This window comes from Copadichromis virginalis, linkage group LG14, assembly GCF_057382275.1.
Source record: "Copadichromis virginalis isolate Kocher_CV1m ecotype Utaka linkage group LG14, C_Virginalis_male_GT1.1, whole genome shotgun sequence".
Taxonomy (NCBI): domain Eukaryota; kingdom Metazoa; phylum Chordata; class Actinopteri; order Cichliformes; family Cichlidae; genus Copadichromis; species Copadichromis virginalis.
This window is the reverse complement of record NC_140631.1, coordinates 1,254,798-1,276,426: the sequence shown is the minus strand read 5'-3', so window position 1 is coordinate 1,276,426 and position 21,629 is coordinate 1,254,798. Positions and strand designations below refer to the sequence as shown.

At 43.2% G+C, this 21,629-nt stretch overlaps 1 protein-coding gene and 1 long non-coding RNA gene across 4 annotated transcripts; one reads left to right on the top strand and one right to left on the bottom strand.

Moving 5' to 3' along the window:
• Positions 1–13,596: 13,596 nt before the first annotated feature.
• Positions 13,597–17,957, bottom strand: LOC146693175 (uncharacterized). Of its 2 annotated transcripts, XR_014923911.1 has the most exons (3): positions 17,600–17,957; positions 15,676–15,827; positions 13,597–14,586 (listed from the first exon to the last, which is right to left on the bottom strand). It is a non-coding gene; the product is annotated as an uncharacterized LOC146693175 (long non-coding RNA). The 2 variants fall into 2 exon arrangements; XR_014923910.1 differs by lacking the exon at positions 17,600–17,957 and having other exon boundaries at positions 15,676–16,075.
• pou2af3 (POU class 2 homeobox associating factor 3) lies at positions 16,109–18,229 on the top strand. 2 transcript variants are annotated; one of them, XM_085478957.1, is made up of 4 exons: positions 16,109–16,215; positions 16,436–16,487; positions 16,895–17,190; positions 17,703–18,229. In XM_085478957.1, exons 2-4 carry the CDS (start codon positions 16,436–16,438, stop codon positions 18,045–18,047), a joined length of 693 nt encoding a protein of 230 aa, XP_085335083.1. In that variant the 5' UTR covers positions 16,109–16,215; the 3' UTR covers positions 18,048–18,229. The 2 variants fall into 2 exon arrangements, with proteins under 2 accessions (XP_085335083.1, XP_085335082.1); XM_085478956.1 differs by having other exon boundaries at positions 16,433–16,487.
• The last annotated feature ends 3,400 nt before the right edge of the window (positions 18,230–21,629 follow it).

Genomic DNA, 21,629 nt, shown 5'->3' with positions numbered 1-21,629 from the left:
GGAATGAAGCAATTGTGATGCTTCCCTTCTGTTCAGGTTTATTTATATAGCTTCAAAACACACTGACAGTCACCTTAAGACTCTTTATACTGTAAGGTAAATGCCCTACAGTATTCTGGAGAAAGCCCAAACGACCCCCGTGAGCACTTTGGGGAGGAAGGGTATGAGGGAAGGATAAACAGCCTTTTAACAGGAAGAAAGGCTGATGTGAGCAGATGGGCGTGAGGGCAAAGAGAAAAGAGGATGCCATCGCCCACGTCCTACACACCACTCTCAGCCACGTGGACAAGAAACAGGGTAACTATGTGCGAATGCTGTTTGTTGATTACAGTTCAGCGTTTAACACAATAGTGCCCTGCAGACTGTTCACAAAGCTGAGGGATCTGGGACTTAACAGCCGTCTGTGTGCATGGGTGTTGGACTTCCTCACTGGCAGAACTCAGGTGGTGAGGGTGGGCAGGTGCTTCTCCAACAGCATCACCATCAACACAGGAGCACCTCAGGGATGTGTCCTCTCGCCACTGCTCTACTCCCTCTACACTTCAGACTGTGTGGCCACCCACGGCTTCAACACCATTGTGAAGTTTGCTGACGACACAGTGGTGTTGGGTGCCATCTCCAACAACGATGAGGCGGCCTACATGGATGAAGTGAAGAATCTGGCATCGTGGTGCCAGGACAACCACCTCCAGCTGAACGTCAGCAAGACCAAGGAGCTGGTGGTGGACTTCAGAAGGGGTCAGCACAGAGACTACAAGCCCATTATCATCAATGGAGCTCCAGTGGAGAGGGTGCAGTCCTTCAAGTATCTTAGTGTCCACATCTCCTCAGACCTGACATGGGCTGCCCACATTCAGGTCCAGACCAAAAAGGCTAGGCAGCGCCTGTATCACCTACGACAACTGAGGAAGTTCAGGGTCTCTCCAAAGATCCTCAGGATCTTCTATACAGGCGCTGTGGAGAGCATCCTCACACAGAACATGACATCGTGGTTCGGGAACAGCTGTGTGAAGGACCAAAAAGCTCTCCAGAGAGTGATCCGTACAGCAGAACGCTGCTGCAGGATTGCTCTCCCCCCGCTTCAGGACACCTACACCAGGAGATGCCGGACTAGAGCAGATACTGAAGGACCCGTCCCATCCTGGCAACAAACTGTTCCAACTTCTGCAATCTGGTAGAAGGTTCCGCATCTTCCGGGCAAGGACAGAGAGACTCAAGAGGAGCTTCTATCCCCAAGCCATCCGTGCCCTAAACACACACACCCGCCCTCTCACATCATCTATAACTGACTGAGACAGGACTCTTCCAGACACTCTAAACCAAGGCACAATGTACATTTCAATTCCTTTAACTTTAAATATGTTTATATTGTCTATCCTGTAAAATAGTCAGATGTCTATTCATATTAATGTACAGAATTCACCTGCTTGCTGCTACTACTGCACATTCACCCAGTGTATATACTACAGTATATGTCTGTGTATATATATATATATATACATATATATATATATATATATATATATATATATATATATATGTATATATAATGTTCTTCCTCTACACCCCCCCCCCAATTTTTGCACATGTCGAGGAGCGTGTCAGGCTACATTTCACTGTGTGTTATACTTGTATAACTATGCATGTGACAAATAATAAAGAACCTTGAACCTTGAACCTTGAAAAGAAGAACGAGAGCATAGGCAGACTGGGCCAAAGCTTATGGACACAGAAGACTGAAATGTGGGATATAAACAGGGAGACAGTGGCGTCATCGCGGTGCATCACATGAAGTCCTTCGGCAGTCTGAGCCTATAGCAACATAATTAAGCAATGTTTCAGGGTCACCTGATACCTTCGTCAAAATGGAAAGTTTTGATCCTAAAATCCTAAAAGTAGAGAACGTGTCAGTCTCCAGCACAGCAGGAAAGGCGTCTGAGAGAGGAAAGCTCCGCCCCCCATTCTGAGTGAGCAGCTCTCAGTCTGAAGGCACTATGAAAATATAGGACTTTTGGATGTGATAGGGCCTCATTATTCAAGGCTTTGCAGGATTTTAAGAAGGATTTTTAAATTCCCGGTACTCTCACTGCAGCACCTGAACCAACTGAAGGCAACTTTCAGAACAACCTGATGTTAATGACTTAGTAGTCCAGCCTAGAAATAATGCATGCATGAACTAGTGTTTTAGCATCACTCTTTTTACAGATAATAGCAATCCTGCATATTTGTTCAGAGCCCGTCGAAGGACATGATCTGAAAGTTCCTCACAGTGTTGCTGGACATCAAGGTAATGCCACCCAGAGTCTAGTTCTAAGATCTTTAGGGCCACAGAAAATAACCTCATTGTTTTTTGGATACAGCACAAGGAAACTGTAGAACTTTGTGTCTCAAAGTCACGGCTGCAGTATGAATAACTGATATGTGTCAACTGGCTTCAGGTAGGTGTTTGCTGAGTGGGGGCATTCCTACTATTCAATGTTATTTCAGGATATAATACTATAAATCTTTTATCATAAGCTTTATAACTGCATTATGGTTTGTTTGTTTTTTAAATATATATATATAACTATATATTATATAAAAAGATGTTTTTATATTTTTAAAAATGAAACCATTTTTGTAACATTAATTATCATTATAATTTAAACACTTTGACTTATGACTGTAAATACATGTGACAGGGTAGACATCTTATGATGTTAACACATCAGTGAACCATTCTGAAACATGGAGAGAAAAAAGGCTGATGAAAGATGTTTTTGTAGATGATTTCTCTCCAAAAATATATACAACTGTAAGTCACATAATTAGAGGACCAATAAGGGGACCTATTTAGCAGGATTTCCATATGAGTAATAGGGAGGATTTATTTGAAAGACTTTAAGCATTAAAAATGTGTTCATGGAAAAACATCCAGTTAGTGTAGAAAATTATGTAGGTATGTATGTAAAAGTACGTTTTTCTAACAACATGCCAAAGAGAAGCACGTATAATGTGAATAGTATTGGTCCCAGCACATAACCCTGTGGGGTGAGTAACTTCTGTGCATGAACAAGACTCCCCGTTTACATGCACAATATGGAGTCTGTCAGACAGACATATTCAAACCATTGCAGTGCATGTCCTTTAACACCAACAGTGTAGCCTCTGAACTGTACAGGGTAACTCTGTAAGACACCCCACTAGGAGACAGTGCAACCGAACCCAGAGTGAATGTACCAATTTGTACATATATACACTCCACCCAAGTCATGGCCTCGCCAGATGCAAAGGCCGAGCCGGGGGACGGAGGCAACAGTCTGCAGATGCAAGACTGGCCCGAGCCGGTCCCACAAGACGCAAGGACCGCGATAGAGCGGCCGCACAAGGACAGCCCAAAAGACGCCAAGCCGACTGCCAGGAAGCATAGCACACCGAGCTACCAATGGGGGTCCTGCAGACAGAGAGTCAGGCAATACGGCAGGGGAGCACAGGCTACTAAGCCACTCGAGCACAGCAGCTAAGCTAACAGACTTGCTAAGGGAGATAGGGGGCTGGGGGGGGCAGTGTCCAGGAAGGCTGCCGAAACAAGCTCCCACAATGGACACCACTACCACTATCACACACACAGTCACACAGTACCACATGTAAGTACTACCAGTGAACCGCACACGCACAAACAAACAAGTGGAGATCAAACAATCACCGGTGTCACGTTTGCAAAGCCGTTTTATCTGTAAGCTGTGGGGCGTGGCCAGGCTATCCAGAGTGTCTTAAAGAAGTATCCACACGCCATGACCAAGAGGGGGTCATACCCTGTACATATGGAATATGTAACGGAGTGGAGAGATAGTCTCGATATGATAGGGAACAAACGCTGCACTGAGGTCTAGCAGGACAAGCACAGAGATGAGTCCACTGTCAGAGGCCATAAGAAGATCATTTGTAACCTTCACTAAAGCTGTTTCTGTGCTGTGATGAGCTCTGAAACCTGACTGAAACTCTTCAAATAAACCTCTGCAGATGATCTGTTAGCTGTTTGACAACTACTCTTTCAAGGATGTTTGATATGAAAGGAAGGTTGGAGATTGGCCTATAATTAGCTAAGACTGCTGGGTCTAGAGATGCTTTTTGAGTAAAGGTTTAACTACAGCCAGCTTGAAGGCCTGTGGTACATAGCTGATTATTAGAGATAGGTTGATCATATTTAAGATCGAAGAATTAATTAATGGCAGGACTTCTTTGAGCAGTTTTGTAGGAATGGGGTCTAAAAGACACGTTGATGGTTTGGAGGAAGTAATTATTGAAGTTAACTCAGAAAGATCAATTGGAGAAAAAGAGTCTAACTTAACATCAATGGTACTAAGAGTAGCTGTAGATAATATTACATCTGTGGGATGATTACTGGTAATTTTTTCCTCTAATGATAAAAATTTTATTTGTGAAGAAGTTCATGAAGTCATTACTAGTTAACGTTAAAGGGATTGTTGGCTCAAAAGAGCTCTGACTGTTTGTCAGCCTGGCTACAGAGCTGAAGAGAAACCTGGGGTTGTTCTTATTTTCTTCAATCAGTGATGAATAGTAAGATGTTCTGGCTTTGTGGAGGGCTTTCTTATAAAGCAGCAAACTATTTCTCCAGGCTAAATGATGATCCTCTAAATTTGTGACACGCCATTTCCTCTCCAGATTACGAGTCATCTGCTTTAGGGTACGTGTTTGAGAATTATACCACGGAGTCAGGTACTTCTGATTAGAGACCTTAGTTTTCACAGTGAAAACTGGATACTGTAGCTCAGCCAGCCTTCTTCAAGATCAATACTGGCGTCCGACAAGGATGCGTGCTATCCCCTTTCCTCTTCCTGTTGGTAATTGACTTCATCATGCGACGATCAGTTGACCAAGCTGGCATCGGTGTGCCCTGGCACGAAGCGCGTAATCTCACTGACTTGGACTTCGCAGATGACATCGCCCTGCTGGGCTCGACTCAGGAAGACCTCCAAAAGTTGACCGTGGCCCTGCAGAGGGAGGCAACGAAAGTTGGATTAAGAATCAGCGCCAAAAAAACCAAGGTACTCCGAGTTGGCTATGCACGTGCCCGCATTCCTGTCATGATCAACCAACAACGTGCTGAAGAGGTGGAGAATTTTACATATCTTGGCAGCATCATCTCGAATGACGGGGTCTCTGATCGGGATGTCGACGCCAGAGTAGGGAAGGCAGTTGGTGTCCTGCGACGTCTCCAACCTATTTGGAACTCGACTTCCCTGAATGTAAGTGTGGCAGGATGAATGTTATCCCTCGGTCCAACCCACTTTCAGCCTGGCCCATTAGGGGGCGCTAGTATAAATAGTGGCCATTTGAGTGTCTCTGCATCGCTTGCCTGTGATCTCCTTTTTGGTCACCTGACTTCCTCGGTGTGGTAGAGATCGTTTGTGGGTTACTCCTCTAAAGTCTCCATCGCGGCTGGTCGTAGCTATAGAAGCCTCCTCTGAGCTATTCTGCTTACGTTCTATGACCCGGCTTACTTGGTACGTAATCAACTTTTGTTACGCTCTCTGCCTTCTATTGTTCTTTTATAGTAATTATTTATTATGTTTCGCAGGAAGTGTGGGCCTTAGTTTTGCGCCAAGCTACGCGAACTGAAGTGCTGCTGTTTTGCCTTGCTGTGCTTTTACCGTCTGTTCCCGTTGTGAGAATTCTTTCCCTGCTGCTGTCAGCTTTTACAGTGGACGTCGGCGTGGACAACGGCCATATGCATGCCGGTTATCGGAGTCAGCTGGCGTGCATATTGATTGCCTGTTAACTTATCGTCGTGTGGACGGCAAGTTGGAGCAGTACGGCGATTCCGTTTGCTCCAGATTTTAGAGTTTTATTCAGATTGTATGTTGTTTTATTGCTTTTTGATTTGTAGTTTGGATTCTCTGTTACACCACTGGTGGGAGGCCCTTTTTCTAGCTGTGGATCACCAGTGTGGTCCTGCAGTTGGGTTATCCCCCGGTGCTACACATTAGTTTGTTGTAATATATTAAAATTTTCTTTGTTTCTTTTATTCAGATGCGGAGTGCCGACGTGGAGGAGACTAGGGTGCCTTGGTGGTGGGATCCCTTGAGTGTACACACCTGCCTTGTCTAGTTTATTAGTGTGAGTGTGTGATTGTGTGTTGCACTTGTGTTTTGGTGTGTTTTCTTTCTGTAGTTGTGTGTGGCATCCCTGCCCCTCCACTGGTAAGCCTCAGCTCTGAATACCTTTTTAAGCATATTTGTATTTTAATATTTATGATTATGTTTTTATTCGGTGTTTTAAATAATTACCAATAAATTGTGAATTTGTTGATCATTGAACCTCGTCTCTGGACTGAGTATAGCGAACCTAAGTGCCTTTCTGGTGATTTAGTGTTACTTTCAGTATTCTCTGGGTGAAATTCCCAGGGTGGCGTTGTCTTTTTAAAACTGCAAAGAGTATTTACTTTATATCCCAACCTCGTCTCGCCACATAAGGGTCAAGATCAGACTACTGAACTCTATTGTCTTCCCTACTGCACTTTACGCTAGTGAAACCTGGCGCTCAACAAGTGCAACTATTCAACACCTGAACGTGCTTCAACAACGTGGCTTGCGGCGAATCCTGAGAATTTCCTACCGGGACCGAATAACAAATGAGGAGGTCCTACGAAGAGCAGGCACCCGCCCATTAGCCGATGTTGTTGCAGAAAGACGCTTTCGCTTTGCGGGACATATTTTACGCCTACCCCCTCATCGCCCAGCTAAGATTGCCATGACATGGCGTCCACGAACTGGCAAGCGAAAGCAAGGCCGACCAAAGACCACATGGCGTCGAACATTTATGGACGACCTGAGAACTGTCGACATTGCCTGGGACGAAGCTGAAGCAGTCGCTGCTGACCGACATCGATGGAGATCACTAGCTGCCCGATGCGCCGCTCGGCGTAGGAGGAACTAAGTACTAAGTAAGTACAGTATCCAGAGTCGTACGTAGTGAGGAGGTGAAATTATTAACAAGATAATCGACCTCTGTTGGGGTAGCGTTCAGATAGCTGCTCTGCTCTGTGTTGGTACAGGGCATTGGAGATGATAACAGTGGGTGGATTATATTCTTAAACTTAGTTACAGCGCTTTCAGAAAGACATCTACTGTGATAAAGTCTACTCTCCACCGCTGTGTAATCAATTATTGTAAATGTAAATGTTATCAGGAAATGATCAGACAGGAGAGGGTTTTCAGGAAACACTGTTAAATGTTCAGTTTCTATGCCATATGTTAAAACAAGATCTAGAGTGTGATTAAAGTGGTGGGTGGGTTCTTTTACATTTTGAGAGAACCCAATTGAGTCTAATAACAGATTAAATGCCATGTTGAGGCTGTCATTCTTAGCATCTACATGGATGTTAAAATCACCCACAATAATTATTTTATCTGAGCTCAGAACTAAATTAGATATAAAGTCTGAGAAATCAAACAGAAACTCTGTGTAAGGCCCAGGTGGACGATAGATGATAACAAGTAAGATAAGAGTTTCACGTGGACGAGGCTAAGCATCAGGCTTTCAAATGAATTAAAAGTCTGTCTTGGTCTTTCGTTAATTAATAGGCTGGTGTGAAAAATTGCTGCCACACCGCCCCCTCGGCCTGTGCTTCGAGATTTCTGGTAGTTAGAATGACTCGGGGGTGTTGATTCATTTAAACTAACATAATCATCCTGCTGCAACCAGGTTTCTGTAAGGCAGAGTAAATCAATTTGTTGATCAATTATTAAGTCATGTACTAACAGAGACTTGGAGGAGAGAGACCTAATATTTAATAATCCACATTTCACTGTTTTACTCTTTGGTTCAGATGTGGATACTGTATTGTTCTTTCTTTGTGATTGTTTATGTTTAAGTTGTTTGTTGCTGGTTTTTAGTTTGTTTTTTGTCTTTTTGGAAGCTGACACAGTCTCTATGGAGATGGGTTTTTGGGGGGGTAGCAGGAGGAGAGAAGCTGCAGAGAGGCGTGTAAGACTGCAACTCTGCTTCCTGGTCCCAACTCTGGATAGTCATATTTTGGGGGGTTTAATAAATTTGTCCATATTTCTAGAAATGAGAGCTGCTCCATCCAAAGTGGGATGGATGCCATCTCTCCTAACAAGACCAGGTTTCCTCCAGAAGGTTTGCCAATTATCTATGAAGCCCGCATCGTTTCTGGGACACCACTCAGACAGCCAGCAATTTAAGGAGAACATGCGGCTAAACATGTCACTCCTGGTCTGATTGGGGAGGGGACCAGAGAAAACTACAGAGTCCGACATTGTTTTGGCAAAGTTGCACACCGATTCAATATTGATTTTAGTGACCTCCGATTGGCGTAACCGGGTGTCATTACTGCCGACGTGAATTATGATTTTACTGAATTACTTTTACCCTTGGCCAGCAGTTTTAAGTGTAAGCATTAATTAGATAAGAGGAACAGACCTGAGAATGGCTCTGTACCAGATGGCATCAAATACTGCTGGATCAGTGACAGGTATGCAGGCATAGAGCATTTAAAGCTTTATACCAGCACAGTTTCTGTATCACAAGCAATATGATATGTTTGTATGTCATACTGTTGCTGTCACTGTAACAGTAGTGGAACCAGAATATTTTTGTGTTGGTGACCAGAATGAGACCATGACTGACATTTGGTTGGGACAGACACTGATTAGTTGTTCATTCTTTTGGTCACTCACCCACTCTTGCTCAGTGCATCATGTGGATTCGTGCTAACCTGTTCTGGGTTAAGCTGAATTGATGCCATGGCAATTGGTTTCATTTAGCTTTAAACAGTTTTTATGTCCTGACTGTTGGAGTTATCCACAAGCAGCAGACATCATGCCGATTAATATCTCACAGGTAATAACGAACACCCTACAGTTGTTAAAACGTTGATATAAATATCATTAATGCATCATTGTATTGCAAAGCTGTGTGTGATGTTAGGAGCCCATACACACAGCGCTGTGGGAGAGTGTGACTTCTGTACAGAGCGTTGCTGGTGTTGCTTTCCAGCCTCTCCCGCATCCCCCCCCCTCCCCTCCGTATCCAGTGTCCTACTGAAATAATTCCAACTGGCCTCTCCTGACACTGTTCCTCAACCCACTGCTCCACCCCATCCCTGCAGCGGAGCCATAAACCACACCCATCCACACTGTGTATTAAATTGTGTTTGAATCCAGTCGTCTTTTTCTGGGTGTGAAGCATGTGTACTGTTTTAATTCACTATTTAAAAATATTATATTATGATATTACAATGTGTTTGTATATAAACGTGTCTAACACAAAAACCCCAAATCAAACCTGCCATGTTCCTGAGTCTGACCCAGTGTTTTGTGTTTAATTTTGTTGTTCTTGCTTGTAGTTTGAGTCACTATGTCCTCCGTGTGTTCCACATGTCATATTCAGTCTATTTCTCAGTGTCAAGTCCACATCTTTGTGAACTGTCTCATGTTTCCTGTTTTATTTTGATAGTCCCTGTCCTGTGTGCAGTGTGTCTGGTTTTGCTTCCCCTTGTCATGTTATGCCTAAATGATCCCAGCTCTGTCTCTCCTGTCTCCAATTCCCTGATTACTCCGGTGTGTATTTAAGCCCTGTTTTCTCCTTGCTCTGTGTTGTGTCGTACCCTCATTATGCTGTAACGGCCCTGAAAAGCTTAGAAATATGGTATCTAAGCAGATTCTTACTCTGGATGGCATTACCTTAGCCTCCAGTAACGCTGTGAGGAACCTTGGAGTCATTTTTGACCAGGACATGTCCTTCAACACACATATTAAACACATATGTAAGACTGCGTTCTTCCATTTGTGCAACATCTCTAAAGTTAGAAATATCCTGTCTCAGAGTGACGCTGAAAAACTAGTTCATGCATTTATTACTTCCAGGCTGGACGACTGTAATTCATTATTATCAGGAAGTCCTAAAAACTCCCTGAAAAGCCTTCAGCTGATCCAAAATGCTGCAGCAAGAGTCCTGACAGGGACTAGAAAGAGAGAGCAGATTTCTCCTGTTTTGGCTTCCTGTTAAATCCAGAATTCAAAATCCTGCTCCTCACATACAAGGTCTTAAATAATCAGGCCCCATCTTATCTTAATGACCTTGTAGTACCATATCACCCTATTAGAGCACTTCGCTCTCGCTCTGCAGGCCTACTTGTTGTTCCTAGAGTATTTAAAAGTAGAATGGGAGGCAGAGCCTTCAGTTTTCAGGCCCCTCTTCTGTGGAACCAGCTTCCAGTTTGGATTCAGGAGACAGACACTATCTCTACTTTCAAGATTAGGCTTCAAACTTTCCTTTTTGCTAAAGCATATAGTTAGGGCTGGACCAGGTGACCCTGAATCCTCCCTTAGTTATGCTGCAATAGACATAGGCTGCCGGGGATTCCCATGATGCATTGAGTTTTTCCTTTCCAGTCTCCTTTCTCACTCACTATGTATTAACAGACCTCTCTGCATTGAATCATATCTGTTTTTAACCTCTGTCTCTCTTCCACAGCATGTCTTTATCCGGTCTTCCTTCTCTCATCCCAACCAATCACAGCAGATGGCCCCGCCCCTCCCTGAGCCTGGTTCTGCCGGAGGTTTCTTCCTGTTAAAAGGGAGTTTTTCCTTCCCACTGTCATCAAAGTGCTTGTTCATAGGGGGTCATATGATTGTTGGGTTTTTCTCTGTATGTGTTATTGTAGGGTCTACCGTACAATATAAAGCGCCATGAGGCGACTGTTGTTGTGATTTAGCGCTGTGTAAATAATGTGTTTCCTCTGTGGTCCTTGAGGAGTCCTAGTTCTAGTTTTAGTTCACGCTCTTGTGTTTGGATCGTTTGTGCTGCAGCAGTGAAGCTGCCTCTTCAGTTAACTTTTTAAGTTTGAGTCCTGCGTTTGGGTCCACCTGCTGCCTGCGAATCAGCCGAAACCATGACAAGAAACAAACACACTGGGTTACATTAATGTATGTGGTGAACACTTTGGAAGAAATCTACAGGTTGTCGTCAGACCTGGAGAGAGAATGTCTGACTAACAAATGATTTAATGAAAGAAGTTAAAGCCTAAAATAAATAAATGAATAGTGACAAACAAAATTATTCCTCTGTACTTGAATTAAGAAGGGTTTATGTTACAATAAATGTTCATGTGAGAATGTGCTAAAGACAAATCTAACTGAATTAGAATTAAACAAACTGAACGAAACATGAAGTGAATTATATCCATTTGAATGTTCAAATGTGATGTAGATGTGAATTCCCTTTGTTAAGAATAACAAGGCAAATGTAATTAAGAGATTTTAAAGTTTAAAAGTTTAAACTTTGTGCTAAATCAGAGAGAGTGAGAGAGATAAGGTGTGAATGGACATCAAATGATTTAAACTTCAGCAGTTTTATTGAATGGCCAAAATGTGAAGATGTGACGTCGAGTAGGAGAGGGAGGAATAAAAGTGGGTGTAAAAGAGATTCAGGGTTCAAGTTGTGGACATTCACTTTTTAACCTTTAGTGAAACAGTAAAAGTCTGAGGATTATTCTTATTATATCCGAGCCATAATAAAATAATCTTTCCTTGGAGCCTGCTGTCTAGGCTACTAGACAGCAGGCTCGTGCCATAATCAATATGGCAGCTACCGTTGCCAAGTGGGACTGATAGGACTCGACCTGCGAGGTTACTCAGGCTGCCTCACCTGGATGATTTCAAGCTAGTTATTGCTGGGCGAGTCCCCTCACCCACATGTTGCATTATCTCACAGGATCAGGAATTAGGACTGTTTTTTTTATCAGAGAGAGAAATTAACTTTCTAGATGCAGTCGTGATGCATGCTCAATCATCCAGGTAAGTAAATCTCCAAAAGCTGATTTTCATTGCAGTCAGCTGAGACTGAAGAAGTCACCTGGATGAGTGACGAAATGTTTCTCCCACAAAATGCTACGTCCTGGTGAACAGAATCAACTTTTGGAGATTCCTATATGCAGGTTTTTTTGTGGACCTTGCAGATCGACCAAAAACAAACCAACAAAAAAAATACAGTGAAGCATTCAGTGTTTGAGTAAATGTAAAATATGATAAAACAAACTAAAATCTCACACAGGAAAGTGACAGAACCCAGATCATGTGGAGCTTTTTACTGGGACACGCTTAAAAGAAATCTCTTCAGTGTTGTGAAGGAGAAAAAAATCCAGGTCATGTCTGGTTTAATCACATGGTTCATTTAATACTGTCGATACGTGGTTGCTTTAATCATTCACTGCACCTGTTTCTTTATGATTCTTCTATTGTGGGGTTTTTGTGTGTGTTTTTGCAGAATTAAGGCAGTTTTCTATTTTCTTTCATTGCAGGGCATCTGAACTCTCAGGGCCACCGTAGCTGGGCTGTTGGATACAAAATATCCTAATTTCATGCTGACTCTATCCTACCTGTGGGTAGGATTTTGTACAAAAATGTCTTTTGTTTGTTCTTTAAACATGAAATTTTAGTAATTCATCCTGGAATGAAGTGTGTGGAGGGCTGAAGCCATCAAAAAGAGTCTGATAGGAAACAAACCACAAAACCAAAAAACATGTTCCAGATATATCAAAGGTTTTTGTAGGACGAGCAAATGGTGTCAGCTTTTAAATCCTTACTTCTTTTTTCATTTGTCTGTTTATCCTGTTTATTTTACCTTCAAATGTGCTGTGTTATTTGCTGAAGTGTTTTCCAGTCGGCTGACAGTATGGAGGAGAGAGTTTCAGCAGTGAGTGTCTGCAGCCCTCTGCAAAACACGGTGGAAGTGTTGTCATGGTTTGATGGCTTCATCAGAAAAATGAAATTATTAATGAGGAAAACTATAATTAGATTTTGATCATGCATCTGATCATGCATCATACATCTAGACTGATTGATAACAGTTTCATTTTCCAACATATGATCACAAAAAAAACTGCCAGTGCACAAAAATATACCATGAATGCACACTATCGTGTGTGTGTGTGTGTGTGTGTGTGTGTGTGTGTGTGTGTGTGTGTGTGTGTGTGTGTGTGGAAAGACAGAATGCTTTCATAAACATTTCCATTTGTGGCCTGTAGGTGGAGCCGCTGCGCCGCGGCTGCAGGAGGGGGCGCTGTGAGAAGAGGCGGACAATGCTGGGCGAGGAAACGGGGATGTGCAGAGAAGAGAGCACTTTGTTTAAAGCAGGATGCACAAAGATTGATTTTAATGGACGAATAGAAATGATGATGATGATGATGATGATGATGATGATGTGTTAGCACATATCAGTTTTTAATCAGTTTGCTGTTCTTATGGCGCGAGGACGCCCTAATAATCTAACAATGTTACTGCAGCATCTATGATGAATAATGTTATAGATGCTGCAGTCATAATCAAGCTTTGAGTTATTATTACTGTAATAAATGTAATAATATTCATAGATCCGGGTCTTAATTCACATATTTTGACCGGTTTATGGCACAATTTTATTTTGGATGCATTTATCCAAGTGTGATGAATGTAACGTTGATATAGTTGAGTTCATTTTATCTTCTGACCTTCGCACCACAAACAGTCTGAGAAATAAAATACACTCGAAGTGTAGTGTAAGGGACTTCAGTGCAAAGAAGGAGCTGCAATGTTTGTTTTTAGTTTCGTTATTTATTCATTTATTTATTTATTTACTCGATTTCAACACAGATTTGATAGAAAATCTAAAATAATAACCGTTTTTGATCATAATGATCATAAATCATAATGCTGGGGGAGTTAAACATTTCAAAGGCCGGTTCTTAAACGGCACACTTTACCGGAAACCTTTGATCCTGAAACGCATTTTTATTTTCATGAAAATATAACCAAGACAAGGACAGAACTGTGCGTGAAGCTGCTGAGCCTCTCTCCCTGTTCTCCCAGCAGGTGTGAGCACTCTGATGGAGCTGGAGGCCCTGCCATGCCAACGAGGGCTGTTGGCCCTTGCCACACCCACTTTCCCTCTTTGCCACTTTTAATGTATTTTTTTATGAAATAAACTTTTTAAAATGCGTGACTAGGCTAAACGCGAGGTTTGAGGTGAAATGCGCTCTTAAGGTTGCACGGAAGCAGTCGTGGGTGCTGCAGTGCTAAGTGAAGGGGGCTGATGCTGGGATAGTGCAAAAGGAGGGTAAAATGAATAAAAGTGCATTTTTTTCGAGGTTAAAGTGTAAAATACTAATATATGAGATTAAAGTGGATTTGATACAGTGTTCATGCTTAGTGATTTTACTGAAAATCGATTTGAGAGAGTTGCCTCTGAATATTCAAATGGTAAGTAACGCGCAATCAAATCATTGTCAAATCATTGAGTTCTAGGGGTTTTAAATAGAGGGAATGGAGGGAGAAAATCTCAAACTAATATGTCCCCAGCTCTATTACAATCATTCTGTATGCTCTGGCTCTGCTGTAAGACATTTGTGTTGCTATTTTTGGAGACTTTTGCAGAAATTTCGTTCTTGGCCATTTTGCTGAGGCAGAAAAGGACATTGTTGAGTCCCTCAGCTCTTCTCCAGGAATCATCTCTCCATCCCAGCCATCATGTCCGGTGAGTTTCACCTCGGATTTTCTTCAGGAAATCATTTTCTTGCATTTTTCCCTGTTTGGAAGACAAAGGAGGGGGGGGGGGGGGGTGTAATGTAGAGTTTATTGGAAATATTGAAAGCACACGATTTGTGTGTTTAAGTGGAGTGCTCACCCCCCATAAATGCCCACTTCTTCCCATATTTAAATTAAAGTAGAATGGGCTAGATTAAACTTCCACGTGTAGAATAACTTTAATGCCACCTGATTCCACCTGTTTGTGTAGCGTTCTCCACTCAAAGACTTCTCCAAGCTTCACTGGCGTTTATGGCTTTACTGTGTGTTATAGTTCTGCCGACTGTCGTCTGTCGACGCACATCAGGACGCGCAGATGATCATTTTTAAAGATCATTTTAAGTTTGGAAAAATTCAACTGGAAGTCTCGCGGGCTGTGTGGTCGGGCTGTCTGTGCGCAACAGGGTGTTCTGTGTGTTCGAGTGGGATGTGTCTGCCTTTCGTTTTGGCCAGCGTCTGCCACATTTAAGACAAATCATAAAGTAGCATTTCTCTGTATGAATATTTATCAGATGAGGTTTCATCTCTTAACACATTCTCTAAAATGTTCGCAGCCCTGAATGCTTTAAATATCGCCTTTAGGCCTAAATCGTCCGCACCTATACGAGACGTTCTTTCACCGTATCTTAATCAAGCTTCAAGTAAGGAAGAAAAAAACTGCCAATTACTCCCATTGCCTTTAACTGTCAGGCGTTCGTGGTGGGGGGCAGGGGTGATTTGAATAAAGTAACGGAGATTGGTGTAGAGCTCGGGGTTTTGAATTGTAAACAGCACCGGGCTGAAATCGCCTCGAAATTTTTCCATAACGACCTGATCAAACTTTCACTAAGTGACCGCGCACGTGCACCACGCGGGAGGCTCGTTTCCTTGAAAACTGCAGCGCTTCGATCCAAAAGCGCAGATCAGCGGCTCCTTCTAGTTTCGAAATTTTGTTCCGTTTTGGTCGCGGATCGCTTTGCTGACTCTTTGTCTGCGCGCTTCAGCTTTAACCTCATCCCACCGTGCCAGACAAACTTCTCTTTCATCTCCTCGCCTATTTTTATTTACTTTACATTCATTCGATCGTATATGCGTAATAAAATCTACTTACTTTAACGCGTTAAGAGCCGATTTCTTCTGCCTCTGACTGGGGCGTGGCAGCTCAGGGCTACAGGGTGCAGTGAAAACGTCTCCCGACCGGGAGGCTCCGGGGAGGGGATCAGCCGCCAGTAACACTCAGAAACACTGAGCGGTGGAAACGACCTTTACGCACCGGTGATAAAATAGGATCTTTGGATAATTCAAAGCACTTCGTTATATTCTTTTACAAAATCTTAAAAGACAATCTTTCAGCAGTTTATTAGAATGAAGCGACACTTCATGGAGCGATTTCAGTTTACTGGAAACAAAATAAGCTGTGATGTGTAAGAAATGCTTTGTGGTGCTTTACTGGAGGAGCAGGGAGAGGGAGGAGAAGAGTGCACGACTGGTTTAGTTTGCTTTAAGAGGAGATTACTGCGCATGAGTGACACACTGTGCTCTTCATTAAGATCAACTGAAGGTGTACCCGGGGGTCCGGGTGAAGATCACGGTCAAGGAGTTGCTGCGGAGGCACAGAGAGAAGGAGGCCAACAACAAGAAGCTTAATGCGGTAACTCCTCCCTCCCCCACGCCTCTTTACCCTTGTCCCCTGCTCTCAGTCTCACCTTTTTTCTGCTGAGAATACCGCTCTGTGCAAGCCTGCACCTGTAAATCACTGATAGCCCGTTTTATCAAAATAAGCCACTCAACTCATTTACAGGAAAGCAGCCATTAATAATCTGGTATCGCCTTCCCCCTCCTCTGTATTTCTCTTTCTTCCTGATCAGCAGATGCATCAGGCTTGCTTGGAACTACAGGAGCTTCGCGCGTCCACTTTCCAAAGTAGGTTTGTCCACCCAGTGTGCTAAAATACATCCCAGAAAGACACACATGCACTACAGCGGCCTGCCCTAAGCGTCACAGTCTGATGATCTTAATCAAGTTGTTTGTTTGTTTGTTTGTTTGTTTGGGGGGTCAAAAATTCTGTAAAATAAACATATAAATATGCATCAATTATTGAGGACGCCTTTTTCAGTTGGACGGGGGGCAAGAGGCATTCAGATTTCAGAGGGGTGGAGTTCCACCGTGGTCTCTCAGACCACGCCCTTTCAAAGTGGTCGCAGATATATCCTAGTCCGTGATTAAATGATAGGCAATGATTAACCCAGAGCGTGTGGTTCGCTTGTTTTCATCGCATGTGTTTGTATTCTGGATATTTTCGGTCTGACTGTTACACTGAATCTCGGCAGGTGGCCATGTGGCTCCTCCTCCCTCTGTCCCCCCAGCTGAAGCCAGCAGCTGCGGGTCGCTGGCCCTCCAGCTTCGAGCCACCATCTCGTTTCCAGTCCCTGACAGCGCGTGCAACATCCAGATGCAGGAGTGCGGCATCCAGGTGCAGCAGCAGCAGCAGTTTGGGGATGTGATGTTGCCCGGCAACGGATACGGTGGTACCACCTACGACACCCCTCTGCCTCCTTTTCCAACCTCCCCTCAGCCTTGGTACCACGGACTGTCCTCAGATGCGGACTACTACGGCCAGGGGATGGTAGGTCTCAGCTGGCACCAACGAAACACCGTCATTAAAGAAATAATCAGAAACTGGGATTTCTTAAAACTTTTGTGACAAAACGGAAAAATTTCCTAGTTCTTCTGTTTGTGACCAAAATTGAAAGATTGTTTTAAAAGCATACGAGATACGAGCAATAGCAATGCGTTTATTTGGAACAGAGGTTTGGTGTGGTGGTCGTTTATTTCCACAAACACTGTCAGTGTCTGTTCAGCATGTAGTGGATAGGTTTGTGTGGATATATTTGAAGGAGCTAGTCTTGCTTTGACTGTGATTACAGCTGTTTGTGTTTGATAAAATGACCTGTCTGGCAGGATAAACAGCTGCATGTCAGTTTTGTAAGCTGTCTGCACACAAATGAATGCATTAAATCAAAAACACCACTCACAAGTGTTCCTGGTGAGCCCTGGGCCTAGCTTTGGTTGGATGACCACCATGTGGCACACCTGCAGTCCTGCCCAAAGTAATTTCGATGTCCTCCTCTCTTTCAGGCCCCTTGCTCCTCATTGGAGTCACTGACTTTCTGCAACCCTGTGGATCCCAACACTTATTCCCCACAGGACTCCTTCTCTTCCTCCTCCTCCTCCTCATGCTATGACTCGCCCACCAGAATGGAGTCAAGCTTCAGCCCACAGCAATACCACTATCAGCACTGTGGCCCCCAGGAATATTACAGCTTGCCACACTGTTGGTCAGGCCAGCAGGAGAGCCCCCCCACCCCAGAATGCGCACCTTACTTTGCTCCCACAGACTATCCCCAGGTGTATCCTGTAGAAGACAGCTGTTTCCAGAAGGATTTCCCGCTGAGCTCTGAGATGTGCTACAATGCTTTATGATGAGACCGTGAACAGTATTACTTTGTATCCTGACTGTAAATACGATTTGGCTCAGTGAGGTTGTTTGCTTTGCATTTCACTTGGTCTGCTTTACTTTAATCAATTCATTTGTAATAAAAACTAAATGATATATTTTCATACGCTAATGTTTTGCTGCACAAAATAAAAATGTGTAAAAGTCAGCACTGTGCTTGTAATGTGCGCTTGTCTATTGCAGAGTTTCCACTGTAAAAGTCGGGATGTTTGCTTCAGCCAGCAGGTTCAGACTTCACCCTGTGAACATGCCCTGTAGCCACAGGTAACAAATAAAAGTGAAAAATGTGGGAAGAGTGTGAAAGTAAATATCACAGGCTGATAACATGTCAGGGCTGAACTCAGCTGTAACGCAACAATTGGAAATGAAGGCAAGGAAACGTCTGAGATTTGACTTTGGCCTGCAGGGCAGTATTTCACTGGGAGTTCAGAGATCAAAGGAGAACAGATTAACAGACAAGCCGACTCACAGTGGCTGCAGCTCAGCTAACAGAGCAGGACGTCTGCTAATCAGAGGGTTGGTTTGGCTTTTTCAAGAATGCTTGAGCTCCGAGTTGTCGCGTAATGCTGGAGTCGCTGTGTGTGAATGAGACTGGTATTTAAAAAGTACTTTGACTCCTCAGACAGGTGTCAGTCCATTTATCTGATTTTTTCAACAAACTCTCAATAATTTCTCCAGACTGTGAAACAAGCACTGTTGAAGCTGCAACCCCCTCTTATTATACTTACAGATTTTACACGGAGCTCAGCCAGTTTATTAGGCTACCTGTCAAAAAACAAGAAATTCAGTAAATGGACTGATTTTCTACTCTGAGCACTCTTGTCCTGTTTAGTGCTTTCGATCTCACACACACACACACACACACACACACACACACACACACACACACACACACACACACACACACACACACACACAATGTTAGTAGGTGAGCTGCTCTCCCACCAGAGCTACAGCCACCGTGTAACTGACCAGTGTGGATTATTACACTTAATAGTCACTCACTGCTTAATATTTGCATTACCTCAAGTTTCCCCTCGTGCAACACTGAAGTACTGAATATTTAATAACAATTTTTCATGTTGCATGAAAATGGGAAGAAAAAGAAATAAGCTTTTTTAATGCCTGACCGATTTTACTTGAGTTTATCTAGAGCAGGCCTTTGGCTCAGTGTCACGAATGATTATTAGATACATAAAGCAGCTGCCAAACTATGTAAAACATCTTTCTGCTGCTATCTTATGTCTTTAAAATGGCAAGTTGAATCTCGTTATGAAAGCGGATGCGTGTGTTTGGTAATTTGTGGACAGTTTGTTCTTGATTCTTTGTGCCAAACTTAATCATGGAGCATGGAAAAGGTTTTCCAAGTATTTGTCTGCTAAAACAGACAAACAAAAGAAAGAAATCATAAAAGTCTGGATTATTTTGTGACTTCCTGGTCGCACTTCCAACCTAGCTCACTTGAAACTAGTGTCTCAAACTAACACAATAAACGAGGAGTGCGTGCTCCAAAGATCCTGTTGGCAGGCATCCCTTTCACTCCCGCTGAGCCAGCATATGTGGAAATCCCCTTGGAGACACTTGACGGCAGCTGATAAGTGTGGAAAAATAACCCAAAACATTTAGGCTGGAGCAGAGCGCCGCAATCAGCTTTATTAAGTGGCAGTGGCATTTCTGCATGCCGACAAAGACAAAACTTTATATGCCATCATATTCCAGGAACCACGATAACTTCTACCAGTGTAAAGTCTTTATCCATTTACAAGCTAAATGTGCAGGAAACCATTGTTCTCTTAGTTACTGAGTTACAGGATGTGAGTGTGTCCACGCACTCTGCACGGCCCAACAAAGACACCGTGCCAACTCGTCCAAGTGCAAAGAAAACACATGGGAAGTCCGCAATCCTATACTTTATGTTTTTTGAATCTTGCCTCTGGCATTTGCCATAAATCATCATAAGGAATCTGGACTAAAAGTGAAATGAATGAAAAAAGGAACTATTTTCAAACAAAAACTGTAAGCAAGAAAAAACACCCTGGAAGCTAAAACCTGTGATAACTGCACAGTGTGGGCTAGTTAACACTATCACCTGAGTCGATAACTGTAAACAACAGGCTCCATGTTTTTCTTCTGTCGAATCCTCATCGTCTAATATTATAATAAGAACATTTTAATCGATAAGTATGACCCACGCTTCCACAATGTGAAGGAAAAACAACAGCAAAGAGAAGAAAGTGATGCACATCCATCTGTCCACAGACGCACTGATGTTTCTATAAACTGAACAGTTTAGTTGTTGGAGTTTACTTTGGCTTCTTTTTTCAGCCCTGGGGTTGCAGCTTATATTTAACTGGTCCAGTATTATTCATACTGGGGATCAGGTTTAGACGCGTTGTCAGAAACCCTTTTTTTAAGGTAAGGTAATGAACGCCACTTTAGGTGAAAGTGCTCAGGCACATATAAAAGCACTGTATGAACGTGATCAGGTGAATGCGACTCGTGGTACGAAGTGCTCTGAGGGCCTAAAGTGAGTAGAAAGAAGTCGCAGTTTTGCTCTCTTTAGTTTATTTTTATAGTCTTTTGCTCTAAGGTGGAGCTGCTGCATCCACCCATGGACTGCTTCTTTACACACCTGTTTCTCACCGACATGGTGACAGCCAGGCCTCCTTGGTCGTCCTGTCTCCTGCCCTTGTGCCTGTGTAACCTGTTTTCTTTGCCAAGTTGTTCTCAGAAATCACCGAGCTTCTTATTGCTGAGTAACGTATGCACCATCAGCCACTTCTCCCAGTTTTGCCGTCCCAGCTCAGTCTGTTGCAAGAGGAGCAACTTACACGCTCTCCACCTACGATCAGTAACTGTGACTGTATCAGGAGTAAGTGAGCATGCTTGCACATGTTTGTGTGTTAAGTTCAGTTTTATCTAAAGAACGCCAAATCAAGAGTAGTCACCTCACCCCAAGCCTCTCCTCAGGCTTGGGGTGAGATTTTATCCAGATTCCAGTCATTTTTGCCTCTTGTGTAAAGGAGAGTCGGAAAAGAAAACAGAGGTATGACCCTTCATATCTCGTTTGTCTGACAGCAACAGACACAAAATGCACACAAAGTCTCCTCTCCTCCGCCTACAGCATGTTACACATGTGGCTGACCACATCATGGTGTCCGTCCACTGGGTCGCTTGCCTATATTTTAATGACACACTTGTAAAATCCTCATTTTTAGACCGTGCATCAAGAAGGAGCTCTAGTGAAACAGTCTGTGCCAAATCAAAATGTGAATAAAACATTGGCCTGTTTTTTGACCTGTGCTGTGACAGTATGGTGACCTATAAACGCCGGTCTAGGTTTCAGCCTCTTTGTGAGCCTGAATAAGTGAAGGTATGGATGTTGTTTTGCTTTGCTGGATGCATGTGTTGCTCCCAAACCTGCAGCTATCATTCAGCAACGATATGGAACAAATGCATCACTGATAACAAGCTGGGTGGTCTCTCTGCTCTTCAGTCTGAAGGTCGTCATTCACAAATCAAATTTAGGAGAAGCTTTTCTGGATCTA